Source organism: Myotis brandtii, unplaced genomic scaffold, assembly GCF_000412655.1.
Source record: "Myotis brandtii unplaced genomic scaffold, ASM41265v1 scaffold126, whole genome shotgun sequence".
Taxonomy (NCBI): domain Eukaryota; kingdom Metazoa; phylum Chordata; class Mammalia; order Chiroptera; family Vespertilionidae; genus Myotis; species Myotis brandtii.
The window spans coordinates 1326387-1347825 of NW_005354425.1; the positions used below are offsets into that span (position 1 = coordinate 1326387).

Genomic DNA, 21439 nt, shown 5'->3' on the forward strand with positions numbered 1-21439 from the left:
GGCAATCAGGGCCCCAATCAGGCCGGTTGGCCGCTGTAGTGCATGTCATAATGACCAGCTGTTCTGGTCACTTGGCTTTTATAATACTAGAGGCCTGGTGCATGAAATTTGTGCACGGTGGTGGGGGATGTCCTTCAGCCTTGTTTGCAGCCTCTCACAATCTGGGACGCTTGCCTGCCAGCCTTCCTTATTGCCCATAACCACTCTGCTTGCCTGATCACCCCAACTGCTCACCTGCCTGCCTATCGCCCCTAACTGCTCGCCTACCTGCCTGATCACCCTTAACTGCCTCTGCCTCAACCCCGCCACCACAGCTTTGTCTGGAAGGACGTCTGGAATGATGTCCAGAAGGTTGTTTGGCTATCCGTTCTAATTAGCATATTACACTTTTATTATAGTTGCCTTGCTCCAAGCTGTAAGGACCTGCTTGTCATAGAGATAGAAACGTTTTAATTTTTACTCTTGATTATGGCAGTTAACTAACACAGATGGCCACCAAAAAGGTCTTACCAAAGGGTGTATAGCAAATGGTGCTCTTAAGTCCTCTTCCACGAAAACATGCATGTTGTGCATTGTATCTGCCTGGCTACATAAAAGAGTGAAGTTTCTGTCTGTCTTTGCAATCATATGAGCACATTGTCTGAGACCCCAGCCCAGTCTGGTTTGGTGCTCACAGAATAATAGAGGTCTCCATTGGTGGAGATTTCCTAGAAGTTGCAGGATATCTTCCTTTTAATTTTTCCTCAACATTCTGACTTTACTTATGTCTCTCACCTTTGCTTTCCCTCCATCCCCCACCCGCAACAGTAACTTGCTCCAGGCTCACTTTGCTCCAGTGTCTCTAGGAGATCACACAATACGTCTGCCACCAGAACTATGATTCCCAGCATTCCTGGTGCTCCCCGTGCTCTGGGCTTCTGCTTCTGGTCCTGGGGCTGCAGAAACCAAAAGGACTGGGAACTCCAGCCCACTCTCCCACTCTGCTCTCCGGCTAGGCTTGGCGTCCTGGGTCGCTCCAGTGACCCAGGAAGCCAAACCTTCCCTCCTGCTCTCTGGCCAGCTCTGTGGCTCCAGCCTGCGCAGCCATCTTTGTTGCATCAACTTGCATATTCCTCTTTTATTAGATAGGATAAATGCCAAGTGATAAGGAAAATGAACCAATACCAGTTTAGTTAGTTAGTCTTTCCCAAGGTATAAAACTTTCAAGATTCAAACAAATGAAGCTAGGGAAGTATAAAAAAGGAAGAGTTGATACATCTGGGTGTGGTGGTTGGCCTTTATAGACATGTGGGGAAAGGTGAGTGATCCAACTCCATTACTCAAACCCTTTCTCCTGGGAGTCAATTCTATTGCCAGGAATCTCATCTCTGGAAGTGAGCTCCCAGGGTTGACTTCAACAGAGTTCACATGACTATGACTTTGCAGGGAACATAAACTACGAGTGTTTTGCAAATCACAAGTCCTTTCTTATATTTGTTGAGTGAATAAATGAACAAGAAATTGAGTAAATCCTTAGCTACAGCAGCAACAGGACAGAACTGTAAAACTGCTTCAGGATAGTGCTAAGCATCTGAAAGCAAGACAGAAAGCTGCCTACTGAAGAATGTCATTGCTTATTTAATAAATAAGTATGGCTATGTACATTATCAAATTCCAATAGATTTTATTAGAAGGATAAATTAAGTGAATATAATATTAAAAAGGTAATGTGAGTGGGGGGAAAAGGCACTGATTTAAGTAATTATGAAAAAGTATTTTGACTGGAAACTATGACACCAAAGACAAAGAACATAAACACTGTACTCTAGTTGGCAAAGTTGTTTCTCAGGTAGGTACCAGTTCAATTTTTAAACTGCTGAATATGTTATGCTGGGATTGAATAAATAAATGGATTATAAGTGGTGGGAGTCAGGTTTCTACTATTGGACGTTACTGATAAGCAAGAGGAAGCTAGCATGAACCATGTGTTAATGGCTAGAGTTAGTGGCATTAGTACCTCTAATTTAATATATAATTACATAGAAATATTTACAGGTATGTATATACAGAGATTAATATACAGCCCCGGCTGGTGTTTCTAAATGGCTAGAGCATCAGCCTGTGAACCAAAGGGTAGAGGGTACGATTCCTGGTCAAGGGCATGTACTTGGGTTTTGTTTGCTTCTAGGCCCTGGTCGGGGCATGTGCAGAGGCAGCCAATCAAAGTATCTCTCACATCAATGTTTCTCTCTCTCTCCTCCTCCCCCCCTTCCACTTTCTCCAAATGGAAAAAATATCCTTGGTGAGGATTAACAAAAACAAAACAAAATAGAGATTAAAAATACACATGTATTTTCTTGCTCTATCAGCTAAGAGAGCCAAAGAGAAATGACACCTCAGTAGCAACAAGTACACCTGGTCTCTAGTACCATTCTCCAATAAAGGAACCAGGGCTAAATGGCAGATTCTAGGGCTGGGGCAGTTGAAGTGACAGAAAGAGTAAGGAAGTGCTCAAAAAAAAAATGAGGGCATGTCAAAGGGATATAAAAGAACTCCCAATGGCTATGGCTGGGACAAGTTGAATAACAAAATAAATGCAGTTTTGGATTTATAACTCCAAGTATAAAATAAATACCCTTAAGTCCATGCTGACATAAATGGTTGAATTTATAAATGAGGGAGAAGAGACTTGTCTTCTGTATAAAACAATCCCAAATAATTTATATAGATACGTGCCCCTCAAGGGGGTGGGCCTTAACTCTTCCCCACCTCTTGAGTTTTAGTTAGTGATTCACTTCCAAAGAGGAGATTTATGTGAAAGGATAAAAAAAAGTTATTTTATAGTGGAGAAACCTGACAAACACTACCTCAGCCAGGTGATGTCAAGTTGATTATGTATCTTTGATGTGATGTAATGAAAAGTGCAATTCGCCTTTGTGGTCTTCCTCCCAAAAGTCCAGAATCCTGGTCTAATCATGAGAAAAATATCAAACTCAAATTGAGGGACATTCAACAAAATACCTGACCAGTAATCCTCGAAACTGTCTAGGTCAGTGGTCGGCAAACTGCGGCTCGCGAGCCACATGCGGCTTTTTTGGCCCCTTGAGTGTGGCTCTTCCACAAAATACCGACTTCTGCGCATGGGCCACGAAGTTTCAATCGCACTGTACATGCGCGCCCGCACGTGGTATTTTGGGGAAGAGCCACACTCAAGGGGCCAAAAAAGCCGCATGTGGCTCGCGAGCCGCAGTACAACCACTGGTCTAGGTCATCAAAAGCATGGAAAATCCGAGAAACCATCATAGCTGAGAGGAGACATGATGAGCGCATGTAATGTCATATCCTGGATGGGATCCCGAACAGAAAAGACATTAGGTACAAACTAGTGAAATCTGAATAAAGTACGGCATTAGGTAATAGTAATGTACCAATGTTTGTTTCTTGATGTGAAAAAGGTACCACATTAATGTTAAAGGTACCACAATAGGGGGAAGTGGTGCTGGTGATGTGAATTCTTTGAAAACTTTTGTGAAAATCTAAAACGATTCTAAAATAAAAAACTTGATCCCACTTCTAGGAATATATCCCAAGAAACCAGAAACACCAATCAGAAAGGATCTATGCACCCCTATGTTCATAGCAGCACAATTCACCATAGCTAAGATCTGGAAACAGCCTAAGTGCCCATCAGTAGATGAATGGATTAGAAAACTGTGGTACATCTACACGATGGAATACTATGCTGCTGTAAAAAAGAAGGAACTCTTACCATTTGCAACAGCATGGATGGAACTGGAGAGCATTATGCTAAGTGAAATAAGCCAGTCAATGAAGGAAAAATACCACATGATCTCACCCATTTATGGATAATAAAGACCATAATAAACTTTTGAACAAAAATATATACAGAGGCAGAGCTGCCTCGAACAGACTGTCGAACTACAGTGGGAAGGCCGGGGAGGGTTGGGGGGCAGGAGAGAGGAGGGTAAGAGATCAACCGAAGGACTTGTATGCATGCATATAAGCATAACCAATGGACATAAGACACTGGGGGGTAGGGGAGGCCAGGGGATTGTCAAGGGCGGGGGGAAAAAAAAAGGAGACATATGTAATACTCTTTGTAATACTTTAAGCAATAAAAAAATAAAATAAAAAAACATTTAAATTAAGAAAGCATAATCTGTAATACTTTCAACAATAAAGATACATTTTAAAAAAGAAAGCATAATGTGCTTACATGCAATATGGGATCCTGGATTGGATCTTAGAACTGAAAAAGGACACTAGTGGAAAAACTGGTGCAATCTGAATAAAGTCTGGAGTTTACTTAATAGTAATGTACTAGTGTTGGTTTCTTAGTTTGACGAATGTACCATGGTAATGTAAGATATTAACATTAGTGAAAACTGGGTAAGGAGTATGCGGTAATTCTGAATTGTCTTCTCAATTTTTCTGTAACTCTAGTTATTTCAAAATTAAGAAATTTATCTTTATTGTTGAAAGTATTATAAAGGCCTCCCTTCCTCCCCATTGACCCCTTATATCCCACCCCCACCACCCACCCCAGCCTTCCCTCTGAGATTCCTCAGTCTGTTCCATGTTTCAATGTCTCTGGATCTATTTTGTTCATCAGTTTATTTTGTTTTTTAGATTCCACATAAGTGAGATCATGTGATACTTGTCTCTCTTTGACTGGCTTATTTCACTTAGCATAATGCTCTCCAGGTTTATTTTTAAACATGTAATGGAAGGTAGCTGGATGTACAAGCTGCTTGGACCGCCCTAGATAACCTACATGATGGCATTTGATTTGTTTGGGACTCTGCAGTGGCTCTCTCCCCTCATCTTAATCCAACCCCCCATACCTGTTGTATTGATCTGAATGTATTTCATGTGCATGAATCTACACCAGAACAGTGGCTGTGGTTAACAGGGGTTGTCTGGCTTCCCCAGGAGACTAGATTACTCAAATTTAGAGGACAAAATAAAATTTTTCCAGCTTCAGAAATGAAGGGAACAGAGTGCAGTGGGGAGAAAGAGTCTGTTAAACAAGAGCTCAAAACAGAAGACAGTAAGGATTTTGGAGGAAATAAGACAATGGTTTTAGGCTGGGAGGAGGGCAGGAGACAAGGGGAAATGTTGACAGGGTGGGTGCTCCATTTTCTCTGCCTTACTTATGGCTTACTCATAAACTTTTACCCATATTACCCTTGCTACTTGTAATATTAGATGAACAAAGATTGGCTTTAGAATCAAGTGGCTGCCATGAGTTTACTAGGAAGGGTAGAGCAGATAGGGGTTAGGGCAAGAAGGGGCATTTCTAAAGGCCATAGCCACAAGACAGTTTCAAGCCTCTTATTTCTGTGGCCATCTTCTCCACCAGACTGTAAGCCACTTCTGGGATAGGGATGTGGCCTTATTCTTCTCTAGTCCCAGCAGTGCTCTGTACATAGTAGGTGTTCAATAAACATCTGCTTAATAAATAAGGCAGGATGCTAGAAACCAGTGAAGTTGGAAATATTTTTCCTTTGAAAACTTACGGGGAAATAGTAAATCCCCAAAATGTCTTTAACTTGAATCCCCACAATAATGAAGGTACTTAAAAATATTGTGATAATTTGATTTTTTCACATCAGTGGGAGAGATCTGGCCTCTCTCAAAAATGGAATTTTGGGGGTGGATATATTAATGTTTAACATATATTTCAAAGAATAAAAAAGTCACTGCCCAGCTGTATAATTTGAGGACCAGAGAAAATGGTATGCTAAATTATGCTGAGTCATTCATATTTCATTTCCAATTGAGGTAAATAAGACAAGAAAAAAACACACCATGATTCTTCAAAGAAATTTTAATGAAAATTGGTTTTAAACTTTTTCATCTAGCACAGTGGTTCTCAGCTTTTTACACCAAGTCAATGATGAAATTTTAACCAAAGGAGAAATTGGAAAATAAGGTAATATGGTTATTTTTTTTCAAAAGCTAGGTTTATTCACTTTAATAAATGATTTTCTTGCTCTAAGATGGTAAGATTGTACTTGACTTTTTTTTAGTACTAAAATGTTCTCTCTTTTTTGAAGAAGTGAAAGTAGATGGTGGCAGTTTAAAAAGTGTTGAGCTGGCAAAAAATTGTCAGTGCCCTGTGTCAATCCCTAAAATGCTATTTGTTCATGAAATCCCAATATCTAGAAAGTGCTTACACACATACACACACACACACACACACACACACTCACACACACACACCATCTAGTAGGGGACTCAGGGATTCAGAAGAGGCAGTTAAAAATGTATGTTTGTTGAGTACTACAGCCATTGTGTAGGCACTAAACTTTATACATACACAATTTCTCAGTAAATCTTTACAATTTCAGTTAGGTATTCTCATATTACAGTTAAGGAAATGGAAATTAATATAGGATAAATAGCTTGCCCAAGGAATGTGCTAATAGAGGGAACCAAATCAAGTTTATCTGATTCTAGAATCTGCACTCCTTTCTAGAATACCACATCATTTATTAGAGTGAGTCTCTAATATTCATTTTTGGGAAGAATATTGTTCAGTTTTTCTTTGTATACATCTTGACGCTACCTTTCAACTTCACTTTCTGACTTGTAACTTTGTAGTGTATTTATATAGTGATGACAAACACTTTAAGACTCAACTTAAAAGTGTCAGTATTATTCTCTTAAGCTGGCATCCCAATTATTTTTGGCTTTTTTGTTCAAGAAACCACATAAAACCTATCTGGAAATAGTCATCTGGCAACACCCCAGTTATCTGCAGTTGAAATGACCAGCACCACAGCAGACTATAAGTCCTCCTCAGGAAGAAGTCAGTGAAAGCTGAGCTGCCTCAAAGACCTATGGACATCAAGTTCTTTGAAACTCTAGACCAGTGGTTCTCAACCTTCCTAATGCCACGACCCTTTAATACAGTTCCTCATGTTGTGGTGACCCCCAACCATAAAATTATTTTCATTGGCACTTCATAACTGTAATTTTGCTACTGATATGAATCGTAATGTAAATATCTGATATGCAGGATGTGTTTTCATTGTTACAAATTGAACATAATTAAAGCATAGTGATTAATCACAAAAACAATATGTAATTATATATGTGTTTTCCGATGGTCTTAGGCGACCCCTGTGAAAGAGTTGTTCGACCCCCAAAGGGGTCGCGACCCATAGGTTGAGAACCGCTGCTCTAGACCAATCCAGACCATGAGACCAAAAAAAAAAAAAAAAAAAAAAAAAAAAAGAAAGACTGGTTAGAAAGCCAATGGCATAACTACTCCATCTGTTGGGTAAAATACAGAAGAGCGAGCAGACAGAGATGAGAACAGGGGAGTAAAGAGAGCGGAGAGGAGGGGGAAAAGAGAGTATAGCATTGATAAGAGGAAGAAATCAGCACAGGGGTAAAACCTAGGCAAACAATATTCAATTAGTAACTAGAAAATCCAGACCACTCCAAGACCATGCTGATTAACAAGGATATGATCATGGCTCTCCAGCTTCTTGCTTACATACTGAAAACAAATGTAGTAAAAACATTTAAGCATACAGATAAACTCAGCAATGTTCATTTTAGAACCAGAATTAAATTTTCTTTTTTTCTCAGAGGTATGTAGCTAATGCACTATAATTTAGGGGTTTAAAATCTGGCCTTCTGCTTGCTAAAAATCAAATTATAAAACAAGACTTTGTCTTACATTTCTCAAATTATCAATGTCATCTGAAAATAAAGTCACATTTTTAGCAGGTGTTGGTGACCAACTTTTAATAAACTATTTAATTTTCAGAAACATATGCTAATCATCAATGACATGATCAGGGTACCATTGCCCCAGATGTTATTTCATTGGTACATTATATCAATATTTACAAAGGCTTTCAAGTTCAATAACACAAAACAAAACAGCTTAGTTTTTAAAACTACAATGTTTTAAAAAAATGTAAACAGTTCAATTTTACATTATTGTAAAAAAGAAGACTCACTCCTTAATGCGGCTTAATTTTTTTTTAAGTGAGCAAAGCCTGGTGCTCATGGATAAAGAATGAAAACAAATCTTTACATAGAAACATTGTGCTCCAGTGTGGCAAAAAAATTATATATATATACATACAAAGAAAAGAATCGTTAAGTCCACAATTTAGACCACAAACAAAATCTTGTCTCCAAATTGAGAAATTTATAAAAACCATTTACACATGGTTGTTGACCTACTGAAAACCTATATAACATTTTTAAAATAATAACTCAGTCAAAAGATACCACTTTTTTTAAAAATGAAATTTTGTGCAAAAGAAATTGTTTAAGCTAGAAATAAGACTCCTTCCCCAGTAAGAGGCCAAAAGAGCCATTGAAATAATTTAACTTTGTTAAGATTTAGTGCATGTAACCAAAAGGCACACACATGGGATTAATATATTAATATATTTTCATGCAAAAACCTGTGCATGTTCACAATTATATAACAAAAACACAAATATAACAAATGTAAAGCCTAATATTTGGCAATGTTATTCTAGCCACATTCCTTTCTAGTCTATCAGTTCAGGGTTTACTAGATCATTAACACTGCCTCTCAAAAAATATATTATATTTGAACATCTTCCCACAAAAATTAAAAAAAGGATGTTAGCCTAAAACACTATAATTTTTTTCAATTCTGATACATATAGAAAGTTACTGATGTATTTATTTAAATGGCATTTCAAATTAAGATACATTTTTCCTTTTGTTAATAAATACTTTGATTGCTCCAGTGAAGTCAGCAGAGAGAAGAACTTCTGTATTATCTGTCTTCATAATACCTTAAAAACATAAAAAAAATATTTTTAGTTGATTTAAAAGGATTATTAAGTCTGCTGTTAACAATTGTCACATGCCCATGACCTTTGGGGTAGAAGATCCTCTCTCTGCCTCTTCTATCTCTCTTTCCTGGCTCAATTCTGTAATCCTTTCTTCCTCCTGTACCTCTCCTCTCTGAGGTTCACTTCCACTTACCTGGTCTTTCCCTGACTTGCAGATTACAGTCCCTTGGGACCTGGAGGCCTGTATTTACTCCCAGGTAGCCTAGGCCTCTAAGTTGTCTAATGTGTCATTTCGTGGCAGGAGACTAGAGTGCTGGCTGGGCAAGTCTATTGCTAACAGGGTTCTCTAATGAGGCTGATGGCAAGGTTTATTACACAGCAGAACACACTGCCATGAAATGAAGTACATATGATCGATTTGTGAATGCTGACAGTACCTTTTCCCTTTACAGTCCATACTGAAGAGCTATGTAACTAGCAATGGTGAATGGGAAAAATGCTTACCTCTTGTATTACCTGTTATATTTAACAAAATTCAGTGTAAACTAATTCTATTATGCATAGACAACATTTGTGGATTTAAGGACTGAATAGTAAGGAAGAAAATAATACAAACTTTAACTGGAAAGCTGTGTACAGGATGAGTTATACAAAATGGTTTCACTTAGATTTGCTAAGAACATATCCTAAGCCTTTGAACATTCCTTCCTATCCTCGAGGCATATCTCAAAGTAGTGCTATGCAGCAGGAGCAGCAGCAAAGGACTTAGGGATATGAGAAAGGCTAGAGAAAAAAATAATTCATCATATACGATAATAATGAAGATGATAATGGTAATGTTGACTACATGCCAGGCTTTTGGTAGGCACTTTATATATGTTATTTTCAACTCTTATCACAACTTTGTAAACTGGGTATTTTCACCATTTTATACATGAGGAAAATTGAAGCTTACATTGCCAAATGTATCGGGAATAAAGAGAGAGCAATCAGATATAATTTATCATATCATATCCTGGGTTTAAGAATTTATTCTTAGAATATACATTTATAGGTAAAAAACCAAACACAAATCTAACCATGACCCATTAAAAGTTGTGTCTCTTTACAAAGAAGTTCAAAGAATAGTACTTTTCATTTTTCTTCAAATTGTTTTAAAAGCTAGAATTTTCTGGAAAATGTGTAGGGGACATGTATAGATTGTTAAAAGATAACTGGGGGAAAAGAAAAGGAAAAAAACCCCAAATGACTTAGGTTAGATTTAGAAAAAAATAAAATGAAAAGAAATATTTCCAAACAGGCACTTAGTAAAGGTTTAATAATTCTGTCATTTTATTTTTAGATCCTGTAATTTAAACAAGTGCTAGACTGAAGTTCAGCTTTGCTATCAAAATTTTTCTTAACAGACAGAAAAAATAGTATATTTAGTATAGTGTGCAGGGAAAATAACACCATAGGGGAAATAACTTTTATTTAAGCATTCCAATACTTTTAGAAGCACCTTTTGTACACTGTATTGCTGTGGCTTTACAACTTTTTAAAAGGCCTGATTGTAGTCTCTAAAGTGAGAAAACACATTTACTGAACTCTTCTGCAAGTGATTTTAATCATACAAACTTGTTTTCATTAACAACTGGTCCAAATTTACATGGTTTTATACTCTTAAGGACCATTTTTTACATAATTGGCACTCAGTATTACATGGTGGCTTCTTTTCACTTCCTAATCTGAGCATTTTATAGAGCTAGAATTAGTACTTATTCTGAAAGCATATGCTACAAATACCAAGAAATTACAGGCTTGTAAATAGCTACCTAAGAGAAACTATAAATTTGTGGCAAGTAGAAAAAAAACACTGCTTTCATTTTGGTTTAATTCATTTATTCAGCAAATGTTTATTAAGCAGCTACTATATACAGGCAAGCACTGTGTTAGGCACTGGCACTACAACAAATAAGATATATAAACTCTCTGTCCTCACAGAAATTAGTCTAGTAGAAGAAAACATAATAAAATTTGTATTTATATGTTTTTGTTTATGTTTCTCCAAGGAAAATAGCTGCCCATAGAAGAAATTAAGAACTTTCAAATTTTTCATTTTTAATTCCCGAGTGAATTTATAAAGAAGTAAAACTTGCAAGAACTATGTTACTGAAATGTTCAGAAATCGGTATCTTACAATCATGTTGTAAACAAAAATATTCTTCACAGTTATGAAAACCTCACAATACCCAATATTAGGTCAATTAGGTTACAAAATGCTGACTAGATAAAAAGTAGAACAAATACAATATGAGTACCTACCAGAGGGTATGGTATCTAAAACTTCAGCATCTTCACTTTCTGACTTTTCAGATTGCACATCCAAAGACAACATCAAACTTGGGTTAGGGGCAAAGATGGCTGATGTAACAACTGCATTATGTGCTGAGGGGAAAAATTTACTTCAGGATAACTAATAAATCCAATTCTAAACATCAAGACAGAGAGTAAAATATGCAAAAATACAATAGTGTATGTTACCTGCAAATATCTTTTAAAACTAACATATAAGTAACTACGAACTAATTAAAACCCAAATATATTTTCTAAAAGAAAATACCATATACAAGTTCTAAGATCCCATGACTTCTCAAATTTTACACAAGTATAAGTTCTTCCTTGGCATGGAAATATCCAACAAAGCCAAACACAAAGCAAAAGCACATATATCAGCCCCTTTGAAATAATGTCTATACGAATTTGCTTCTAGTACATCTGCACTTTAAATTTATTCATTTTAACTTTATTCACTTATAAAAGACAAATAAGAGTAGGCATTTACTTACCTTTAATACCTTCCCAAAAGTCATTACGATCTCTCCTGACTGAAGTAAACTTGCTTAGGTCATGGTAAGTACTCCAGATATAAACATATTTATCTTCTGAGCCACTAACGAGGTAACTAAAATCATGGCTAAAATTTGGAGAAGAAAAACAAACACCTCAGTAATTTTTTTAGGTTTCCCTCTATCAGAACTTCCTACTTTAAAACACATAAGAAAACACCCAGAAGAATTTTGTTGAACTATAGACTCCTATTCTCACTCTAGAGGTTATGACAGTGTAGGTTTGATATGGGGGCCAGAAGCATTAGTATTTTCATCAAAGCTCTAGGTTACTGTGATACTGGCTAACCCACACTAGGAGGAAAGCCTCAAGAGATGAAAGAGAGAACCAGAGTATTTTACCAATTAACTTACTGGGTAATTACAATAGTCCCCCTTTTCCACAGAGGATATATTACAAGACCGTCTGTGGTTGCCTGAAACCACACATAGTACCAAACCCTATATATCCTATGTTTTTCCTCTACATATGGTCATGCACCAAATAACAATGCTTTGGTCAATGATGGGCCTCATATACCATGGTGGCCCCTTAGATTATAATGGAGTGGAAGATTTCCTATCACCTAGTGACATAGCTATTGCAGTGCCTTCATGCAATACATTACTCACATGTTTGTGATGTTAGTATAAAGAAACCAACTGTCCTGCCAGACATATAAAAGTATAGCACATATAACTATGTACAGTTCCTAATACTTGATAGTGATGATAAACAACGTCACTGAGTTATTATTTACTATACTATACATTATAACATAATTTTAGAGTGTACTCTTTCTACTTAAAATAAAAAGTTTGCTGTGAAACAGTATGCCATTTTACACTGGTAGCAGCTTCTTATATCTTGAGTTTATGGAGTTTCTTGATTGCATCATTTTCTTGTGGGCTTGATTTAATATCAAGTTTTATAAATTTAGTGTAGCCTAAGTGTGCAGTGTTTGTAAAGTCTACAGTAATGTCCTAGGCCTTCACATTCACTTACCACTCACTCACTGACTTACCCAGAGCAACTTTCAGTCCTGCAAGCTCCATTCATGGTAAGTGCCTATACAGGTATAGCATTTTTTAATCTTTTACACCATATTTTTACTGTACCATTTCTATGTTTAGATACACAAATACTTACCACTGTGTTATAATTGCTTACAGTATCCAGTATAGTAACATGCTGTACAGGTTTGTGACCCAGGGGCAATAGGTTATACCATATGGCCTAGTTGTGTAGTGGCTATATCATCTAGGTTTGCGTAAGTGAACTCAACGATGTTCCACAAGAAAATTGCCTAACGCATTTCTTAGAATGTATCCCTATCGTTAAGCAGTGCATGACTACAGATACCTATGATAAAGTTTAGTTTATAAATTAGGCATAGTAAAAGATAAACAACAATAGTAAAACAGAACAATTATAACAACGTACTGTAATAAGTTATGTGAATGTGATCTCTCTCTCTCTCTCTCGAAATGTTATTGTGTATATACAGCATGGATATGCTGAGCAAAGAAATGATTCATGTTTTTGGTGGGAAGGCACACGATTTTATCATGTTACCCTGAATGATTCACTATTTAAAACTTATTGTTTATTTCTGTAACTTTTCTTTTAATACTTTTGGATCATGGTTCACCATGGGTACCTGAAACTGCGGAAAGCAAAACAACGGATAAAGGGGGGACTACTGTACCTGGTAATTACAGAAGAAATAAGAACTTCTAAGAAAAGGAATAAAGGAAAGAGGGTTAAAAAGAGGCAGGTAATTCAAGAGAGCCTCCAGAGCCCTAAGAGTTCAAATGATAATGATATGTAAAGGTGTAAATATAGAACACTATTTCAGGCTGTTAAAAGCTTTATTAGCTTCTGTACCTAAAAGGATCAAGATCATGAGTGGGATGGGTGGTAAACTACCTCTAAAAAAACCCTCACATAAAAGTACAAAAGCACAAATTCTAGAGCTGGGAGTCTTCTAATTCTGGCTCTGCACCGACTAGTGCCGACTTTAGGCAAATTACTTAATTTACTGGGTTTTGGTTTCTTCGTCTGCAGATTAGGGGCAATTCTAACTCTAAATACCATACAGGTGGATTGTAAGTATTGTATGAGGATAGCATGAGATACCAGTTGTAAAAGTGCAAAGAAACTAAAAACATAATATAGACATAAGGCCTAGTAGATCAATGGAAAACGGGAATGCGGGAGAAATATTCTGATCTCTTTTGGGAATTTCTCATTGCCAATTTACCTGAAACTTGCTTTGATCTGGCTGCTGCTGTTGACATAACCCTTATACTTCATGGAAAGTGACAAATCTCTAAGATCATATAGTCTGATTCTGGAGTCATTTGAGGTTACCAGTATCTAAAAATAAATCAAGGGAAAAGTTAAATATATAATCTTTTAATCTAAGTTAAGCTATAATTTATAAAAAGGGTGTATACACATACACAACTAGAAAAAGCAGTATCCCACAAGAAAGGGAATATATTCTTAGCCAAGATATTAAGAACTAACTTTCAGGAACCTATACATAGTATGGAGAGAGATGGTTTTGAATACTTAGTACCTTATTTTCTCCTGGTAAAGGCTCAATGCCAGTAATTTTCCTTCCAACCTTGTTGCGTCCTCTGGTAGATCGTACATGTATTTGTGTGTGGTATTTCAAATGCTAAAAAGAAATCACATATTTAAAAGATCAGAAATAGAAGGAACCTCAAAGGTCATCTGAAAACTCACAGACATGGTAATATTTGCCCCAATCCTATATAATAAAATCCTAATATGCAAATCGAGTGAATGGTCACTATGATGCACACTGACCACCAGGGGGCTGATGGTCAACGCAGAAGCTGTCCCCTGGTGGTCAGTGCGCTCCCACAGGGGGAGCGCCGCTTAGCCAGAAGCCAGGCTCACAGCTGGCGAGCACAGTGGTGGTGGCAGGAGCCTCTCCTGCTTCCATGGCAGCGCTAAGGACCCCTGGGGGGATGTCGGCCTGCTGGCTTAGGCCCAGGGAGAAGTCCCAGACTGCGAGAGGGCAAGAGCTGGGCTGAAAGACTCCCCTCACCCCCACCCCCAATGCACAAATGTTGTGTACCAGGCCTCTAGTTTACAGATAAGGCAGTTAAAGTGCAGAGGGGATACAACAACTTATTCAAAATCACAAAAGTGTTTTACTAATTATTCAATTACATAATTTATACAAGATAGTCATTTACCTCTGTATCATAGAAAATGCACCTGCCATCATATGTCCCAATCACTGCATATTTGCCATTCTGACAGAAATTTGCAGCTGTGATCAATTTTGTTTGACCATCTACTTCATTCCACAAAGCCACTTTTTTGTCAGGTATGTTCCAAAGGCGGAGCTTTCCATCCAATGAACCACTCAGAAAATACCTGTCATCCTAAAAATGTGACAAAATTTTAGAAAGCTTCATTCTACCACATCAAGAAAACTCATTAAATCAATTTATTAACTCTATTAGAAATGTTTAAAATATGTAGATCTCATTTTAAAAGTATTATTCAAGTACACATTACTTTATTCACTAAAAATCACAACAATTAGGCCCGGCTGGCATGGCTCAGTGGTTGAGCATCAACCTATGAACCAGGAGGTTGTGGTTTGATTCCCAGTTGGGGCACATGCCTAGGTTGTGGGCTTGACCCCCAGTGTGGGATGTGCAGGAGGCAGTTAATCAATGATTCTCTCTCATCATTGACGTTTCTCTCTCCCTCTTCCTTCCTCTCTGAAATCAATAAAAATATATTAAAAAAATAACAACAATGAGAAAACACAGTATTTTCCTGGACAGTGTGGCTCAGTTGGTTGGAGCAACACCAAAAGGTTGCAGGTTTGATTCCTTGTTGAGGTGTGTAGGGGAGGTAACCGATCAATGTTTCTCTCTCACACTGATGTTTTTCTCTCTCCTCTCTCTCTCTCTGAAGAAAAAAAAAGGAAGAAAAAAGAAAACACAGTATTTCATTTTAGAGCAGTGGTTCTCAACCTTGGCTGCACATTAGAATCACCTGGGAATCCTTTTAAAATCCTGATTTCTGGGCCTCATCCTCCGGAAATTTTGTTTCTTTGTTATGGGGTGGGGCCACAACATTAGTAAATGACATTGTGATCACTTTATCATATCCTTAAACTGCTTTTCTCAAAGTATGGATATTAATAGATAATATGTTGAAATGTATAGTGTAGGAGAAGGGTTCTATGATGAAATTTGAAAAACTCCAGGTTACAGAAAATTAAACAAGATTCTCAGTTCCAAAAAGGGGATAAAGTAGGTAGCATTTTCCAGATTATTTAACCATGGACTTTTTTGTGGAGAGTTGGTATAGGGTCAGGATAGGAACATTTAGCAGGGCTAGTACCTTCAAGAAACATGCTTTGGGAAAAACCATCCTATAATTATACATTTGTCCATAGCCTTCTCTGGGACACACGTTAACAATTGGACAAAAGAGTAATGCCAGTTAGCCCACAGAACCAGCCAATTTTTGGTACTCTGACACCATGTCACCAGAGAATCACTTCACTAATCAAATTTTCAATCAAATTCTCAGTTTTAAATCAGAGGTTCTCAATTGGGGGCAATATGGCCCCATAGGGAACATATAGCAGTGTCTTAAAATATTCTTTAAAAATATTTTTTATTGATTCCAGAGAGAGAGAGAGAAAGGGAGAGGAAGAGGGGGAGGGACATAGAGAAACATCAATCAGTGCCTCCTTCACGCACCCTGATAGGGGATTGAGTCCACAAACGGGGCACGTGCCCTAACTGGGAATTGAGCCAGCGACCCTTCAGTGCATGGGATGACACTCAACCCACTGAGCCATACCGACCAGGGTTGAAGACACTTTTGATGGTCACAACTTAGGGGTGGGTGGATGGGGTGCTACTGACATCTAGTTGGTAGAGGCCAGCAATGCTGCTAAACATCCTAGAATGCACAAAATAGCCTTCCCTCCATCTAAAACAAAGAATTATCCAGCCTAAAGTGTAAACAATGCCAAGGTTGAAAAATCCTGCTCTAAAATAAAACCAGGCATATTATTAAGCTGGCCTAATTTTTGATAACATAAGAATTAAAGATAGCCCTAGCTTATGTGTGGTTCAGTTGGTTGGAGGGTCATCATGTACACCAAAAGGTGGCAGGTTCAGGTCCCGGTCAGGGCACCAAGTGGGAGGCAACCAATCAATCTTTCTCTCTCACACCCATGTTTCTTTCTTTCTCTCCCCCCCCCTCTCTCCTCCTTCCCTCCCTCCCTCCCTCTCTCTAAAATCAGATAAAACAATTGGGATGCCAAAACAAAAAAAGAGATTCTCTTCTCCCCTCAAGATGATTCTTCTTACCCAACTCTGAAGCCTGTCAAGGATAATCTACACAGATTGGTTATTTTATGGCTATGGTGTAGTAGGCTTGACTCAATGTCTACCAGTAGAAAAGCTTGGCCTTACAATTCAGAATTTTATTTACATCCATCCATCCATACATACGTGTATATGTGCATATGTACCTCCATTTTGCTATTTCTTTTACAACTCCACTATCTTCCTTCCAGATAACATTTAATAGAGTTATACTTCCTAAGAAAATGTCAATATCACCCCATTCTTCCCTAGAGTCTCCTAAAAACTCTCTAGGTCAGTAGACTTTTTAGAAATAGGGCTTTTCAGTTTCTAAAATAAAAGAAATAAAAGTATAGAAAAATTACTGACTAAAGAGAAACCTTAATAATAATGTACTACATAGATAAGTTCTCTCTTTCCGCTGATATATTATAGTTAGAGGTTCAGGAAAGGATTTTGCTCACAGTTGCTGAGAGGGGTAAATCCATCCTTTTATTGTACTATTGGGTGACAGGTGGGGGTGTTATTCGAAAGAAGCCTCAACATGCTTGATGGTTATAACTGATAAGGTATTTACATAGATTTAACATTTTTAATTTTCAAAAGTTCTTAACTAAGTCTTTTAAAGGTTCAGAATTACTACTGCCTATGTTATAAGCTTGCCCAGGGAGGGAAATTATATTGAGGGAAACAAAAATAGTCACTCTTCTCTCTTAATCTGGGGAAAAGAGGAAGAAATGTGAATATAATTGAAACATTGCATTAAAAAGACAACAGTGTGATCCTGGAAGGTGTGGCTCAGTTGGTTAGAGCATCGTCCTGAGCACCAAAGGGTTGTGGGTTTGATTCTTGGTCAGGGCACATAGACAGGTTGTGGGTTTGACCCATGGTGGGGGTGTGTATGAAATGCAACAGACTGATGTTTCTTTCTCTCCCTCTCCCTTCCTCTCTCTCTAGAATCAATGAAAAACATATCCTTAGGTGAGGATTAGAAAAAAGAAAGACAACAGAGTGGTGATGGCCAGAGGGAGGGAGGGCTGGTTGGGCAAAAGAGGGGGGATGAGGGACATCTGTAATAGTGTCAACAATAAAAATACAGTAAAAAAACGACAAAGGATGCTTAACATCCTATATAATAAAAGCCTAATATGCTAAATGTCCAGTTGTCCATTCAACCAATCAAAGCGTAATATGCTAATCAGGGGTGGGCAAACTTTTTGACTCGAGGGCCACAATGGGTTCTTAAACTGGACCAGAGGGCCGGAACAAAAGCATGGATGGAGTGTTTGTGTGAACTAATATAAATTCAAAGTAAACATCATTACATAAAAGGGTACGGTCTTTTTTTTTTTTTAGTTTTATTCATTTCAAACGGGCCAGATCCGGCCCGCAGGCTGTAGTTTGCCCACGGCTGATGCTAATGATATGCTAAGGCAGCCGTGGGCAAACTACGGCCCGCGGGCTGGATCCGGCCCGTTTGAAATGAATAAAACTAAAAAAAAAAAAAAGACCGTACCCTTTTATGTAATGATGTTTACTTTGAATTTATATTAGTTCACACAAACACTCCATCCATGCTTTTGTTCCGGCCCTCTGGTCCAGTTTAAGAACCCATTGTGGCCCTCGAGTCAAAAAGTTTGCTCACCCCTGTGCTAAGGCCACTCAACTACTTGCTATGACGTGCACTGACCACTAGGGGGCAGATGCTCTGACTGGTAGGTTAGCTTGCTGCTGGGGTCTGGCCGATTGGGACATATCTATTCTGGTTCTTTGACTATTTTTTAATTTGATGTGTGTGTGTGTGTGTGTGTGTGTGTGTGTGTGTGTGTGTGTTTGTGCACAAGTGGGGTCCCTCGGCCTCGCCTGCGCCCTCTCACAATCTGGGACCCCTCGGGGGATGTCAGAGAGCCGGTTTCGGCCCGATCCCACAGGCCAGGCTGAGGGACCCCACTGGTGCACGAATTCATGCCCCGGGCCTCTAGTATAGAGATAAGGACATGATTGGAAATTTAATCATACATCAACAAAGGAGAGGGAAAGTAATCATACATCAACTAGGGTCAGCTTAAGGACTCTATCTTTTTCACCTAGCTAGTGAAGCAGAATCAACATGTGACTTCCTTATGCTTATAGAATACAAAGAACTAAAACTAATTTAGTTTTATGTATGTGATGGCTCTATCCTATATGGATAATCTGCAATTCCATGTTAGTAGACTTTTCTCCTTTAGTTGAAATCATATGAATTACTTTCTTTCCAGAGGAAAGATAATAAAGGATTTTCTACATTGAAAATGATGCCAATTAAACTACTACTACAACCCCACAAGACTGGCTAATACATTATTTGATTGATCAGTCAAGCAGATTGACTAATACTCTAATTACCCTCCAGAGAAGCCTGGTTCCCTCACCTTCCTTATAGTATAACAAAACATGTATAAATAATTACTTACTCTTGGATGAAAAGCTATGGCAGTAACAAAATCTATATGCTGAAAACAGCAAAGGCATTCTCTTCTGGAAATATGCCATAACCTGACTGTTTTATCCATCGAAGAAGAGAGCAGAAAGTAGTTCTACGGAAAAATTGCCATTGATTATTTTATCACCATATGAGAAAAACTACATATACAATAAAAATGAACTTTTAGTTTTTATGTACCACAATAGTTTTATTAGTATTGTTATACACAGCATCAGAAATAACAAAAGATTATCTAATTCATTTGGAAGATCCCATTTTTTGGAAATAGGTAAATATCATATTTCTTAGATTCTAAGACTTTTTCACATTACGTATTCTGGAATTATATTGGAACTTAGCTATGAATATAAGGCATCTACTCATTTAATTGTCACTTCAGTTCAGTTACTTTCACATTGACAATACAGATGAATTTTAACTCACATGGATTCCCTGTCATTTAAAATGCCTTAAAAATATTACCCTATAATGCAGCATGAAATGAAAAGTTATTGTGTACCTGTCACACTGTAGGCAAGAAAATTAGAGAATAGAAATTGTCAAATGTTTCAGAATAGATCACAGAATTTTCAAAGCTAGAAGAGGCTAACATAATTGATTTAGGCATTGTGAAGGCCCATCATCCAGGAACCAAACATCTATCTGTCAAAGGCTTCCAGCTACCAGAGCTCTTTAATTTCTAAACACAATCTATTTAAGAGGAGATCAACAAGTTACACTGAATGTGAAAACCCCATTGAGATCCTAATATTCTTTGGTATGCATAAATGTGCTAAACAAATTGAAGTAATGATGACAGTTAATGAGTACTTACAATGTGCTAAACATTGTTCTTAGCACTATAATGCAACCCTACAAAGTAGTTATATTATTATTCTCTTTTACAAATGAGAACACTGAGGCAAAGAGGTTAAATAATTTGTACACACAACATGTCAGTGGCAGAGTGGGTAGTCTGGCTCTAGGTCCAGGCTCTGACCACTACACTATTCTGTAGAGTGCTTGAGTAGAACACATGTTATGGAAAACAACCAGATGCTTTGTCACTTATTTAAAGCAGGGGTCCTCGCCGAAACCGGTTTGGCTCGGTGGATAGAGTGTCGGCCTGCGGACTGAAGAGTCCCGGGGTCGATTCCAGTCAAGGGCATGTACCATGGTTGCGGGCACATCCCCCCTAGGGGGGGGGCAGGAGGCAATTTTCTTATTAAGTTGATGAGAAGAAAAAAAAAAAAACTTGATTCCCTGCCAGGGCCACTGTGAGGAGTCTGTATGTTCTCCCCATGTTTGCGTGGGTTTCTCTAGGGCAGGGGTCCTCAAACTTTTTAAACAGGGGGCAAGTTCACTGCCCCTCAGACTGTTGGAGGGCCGGACTATAGTTTAAAAAAAAACTATGAACAAATTCCTATGCACACTGCACATATCTTATTTTGAAGTAAAAAAACAAAACGGGAACAAATACAATATCTGCATTTGCATGTGGCCCACGGGCCGTAGTTTGAGGACCCCTGATTTAAAGCAATGAAATAATCTTACATCTTTAAATGTAGAAAGACTAAGCATAAATATTGATTTGGATATGTAAATGTATTGATATATATATATATATATGCTATTTGGGCTAGTTTATAAGGTACACATTTTATGTGGTTTACCTAGTTTCATATAGATGGTGTATATTGACATTAAAAAACAGAATTTTGCAAAAGAAAAAAAACACCTTTAAAAATATATATAAAAAACAGAAAACAATAGAAAAACCCCCAGAATTTTGAAAGATTTATAATAATTTTAAAACATATAATAACAGTCCCAGCTGGTGTGGTTCAGTTGGCTGGGCATTGTCCCATGCACTGAAAGGTTGCTGGTACCATTCCTAGTCAGGGCACAGGCCTGGGTTGTGGGTT

The 21439-nt window shown here is 37.8% G+C and overlaps 1 protein-coding gene across 4 annotated transcripts in view; it reads right to left on the minus strand.

The window, feature by feature from the left end:
- Positions 1 to 7740: 7740 nt before the first annotated feature.
- The window catches only part of WDR44 (WD repeat domain 44), a 98070-nt gene continuing 84371 nt past the window's right edge, over positions 7741 to 21439 (minus strand). For all 4 annotated transcript variants that reach the window (XM_005859458.2, XM_014534188.1, XM_014534186.1 and 1 more), the window contains 7 exons: positions 19504 to 19626; positions 14900 to 15091; positions 14251 to 14352; positions 13930 to 14045; positions 11627 to 11754; positions 11103 to 11225; positions 7741 to 8798 (listed from right to left, as the gene is read on the minus strand). In XM_005859458.2, the coding sequence (XP_005859520.1) occupies positions 8704 to 8798; positions 11103 to 11225; positions 11627 to 11754; positions 13930 to 14045; positions 14251 to 14352; positions 14900 to 15091; positions 19504 to 19626 (879 nt within the window). In that variant the 3' untranslated portion in view covers positions 7741 to 8703. The remainder of the gene's footprint in view (positions 8799 to 11102; positions 11226 to 11626; positions 11755 to 13929; positions 14046 to 14250; positions 14353 to 14899; positions 15092 to 19503; positions 19627 to 21439) is intronic.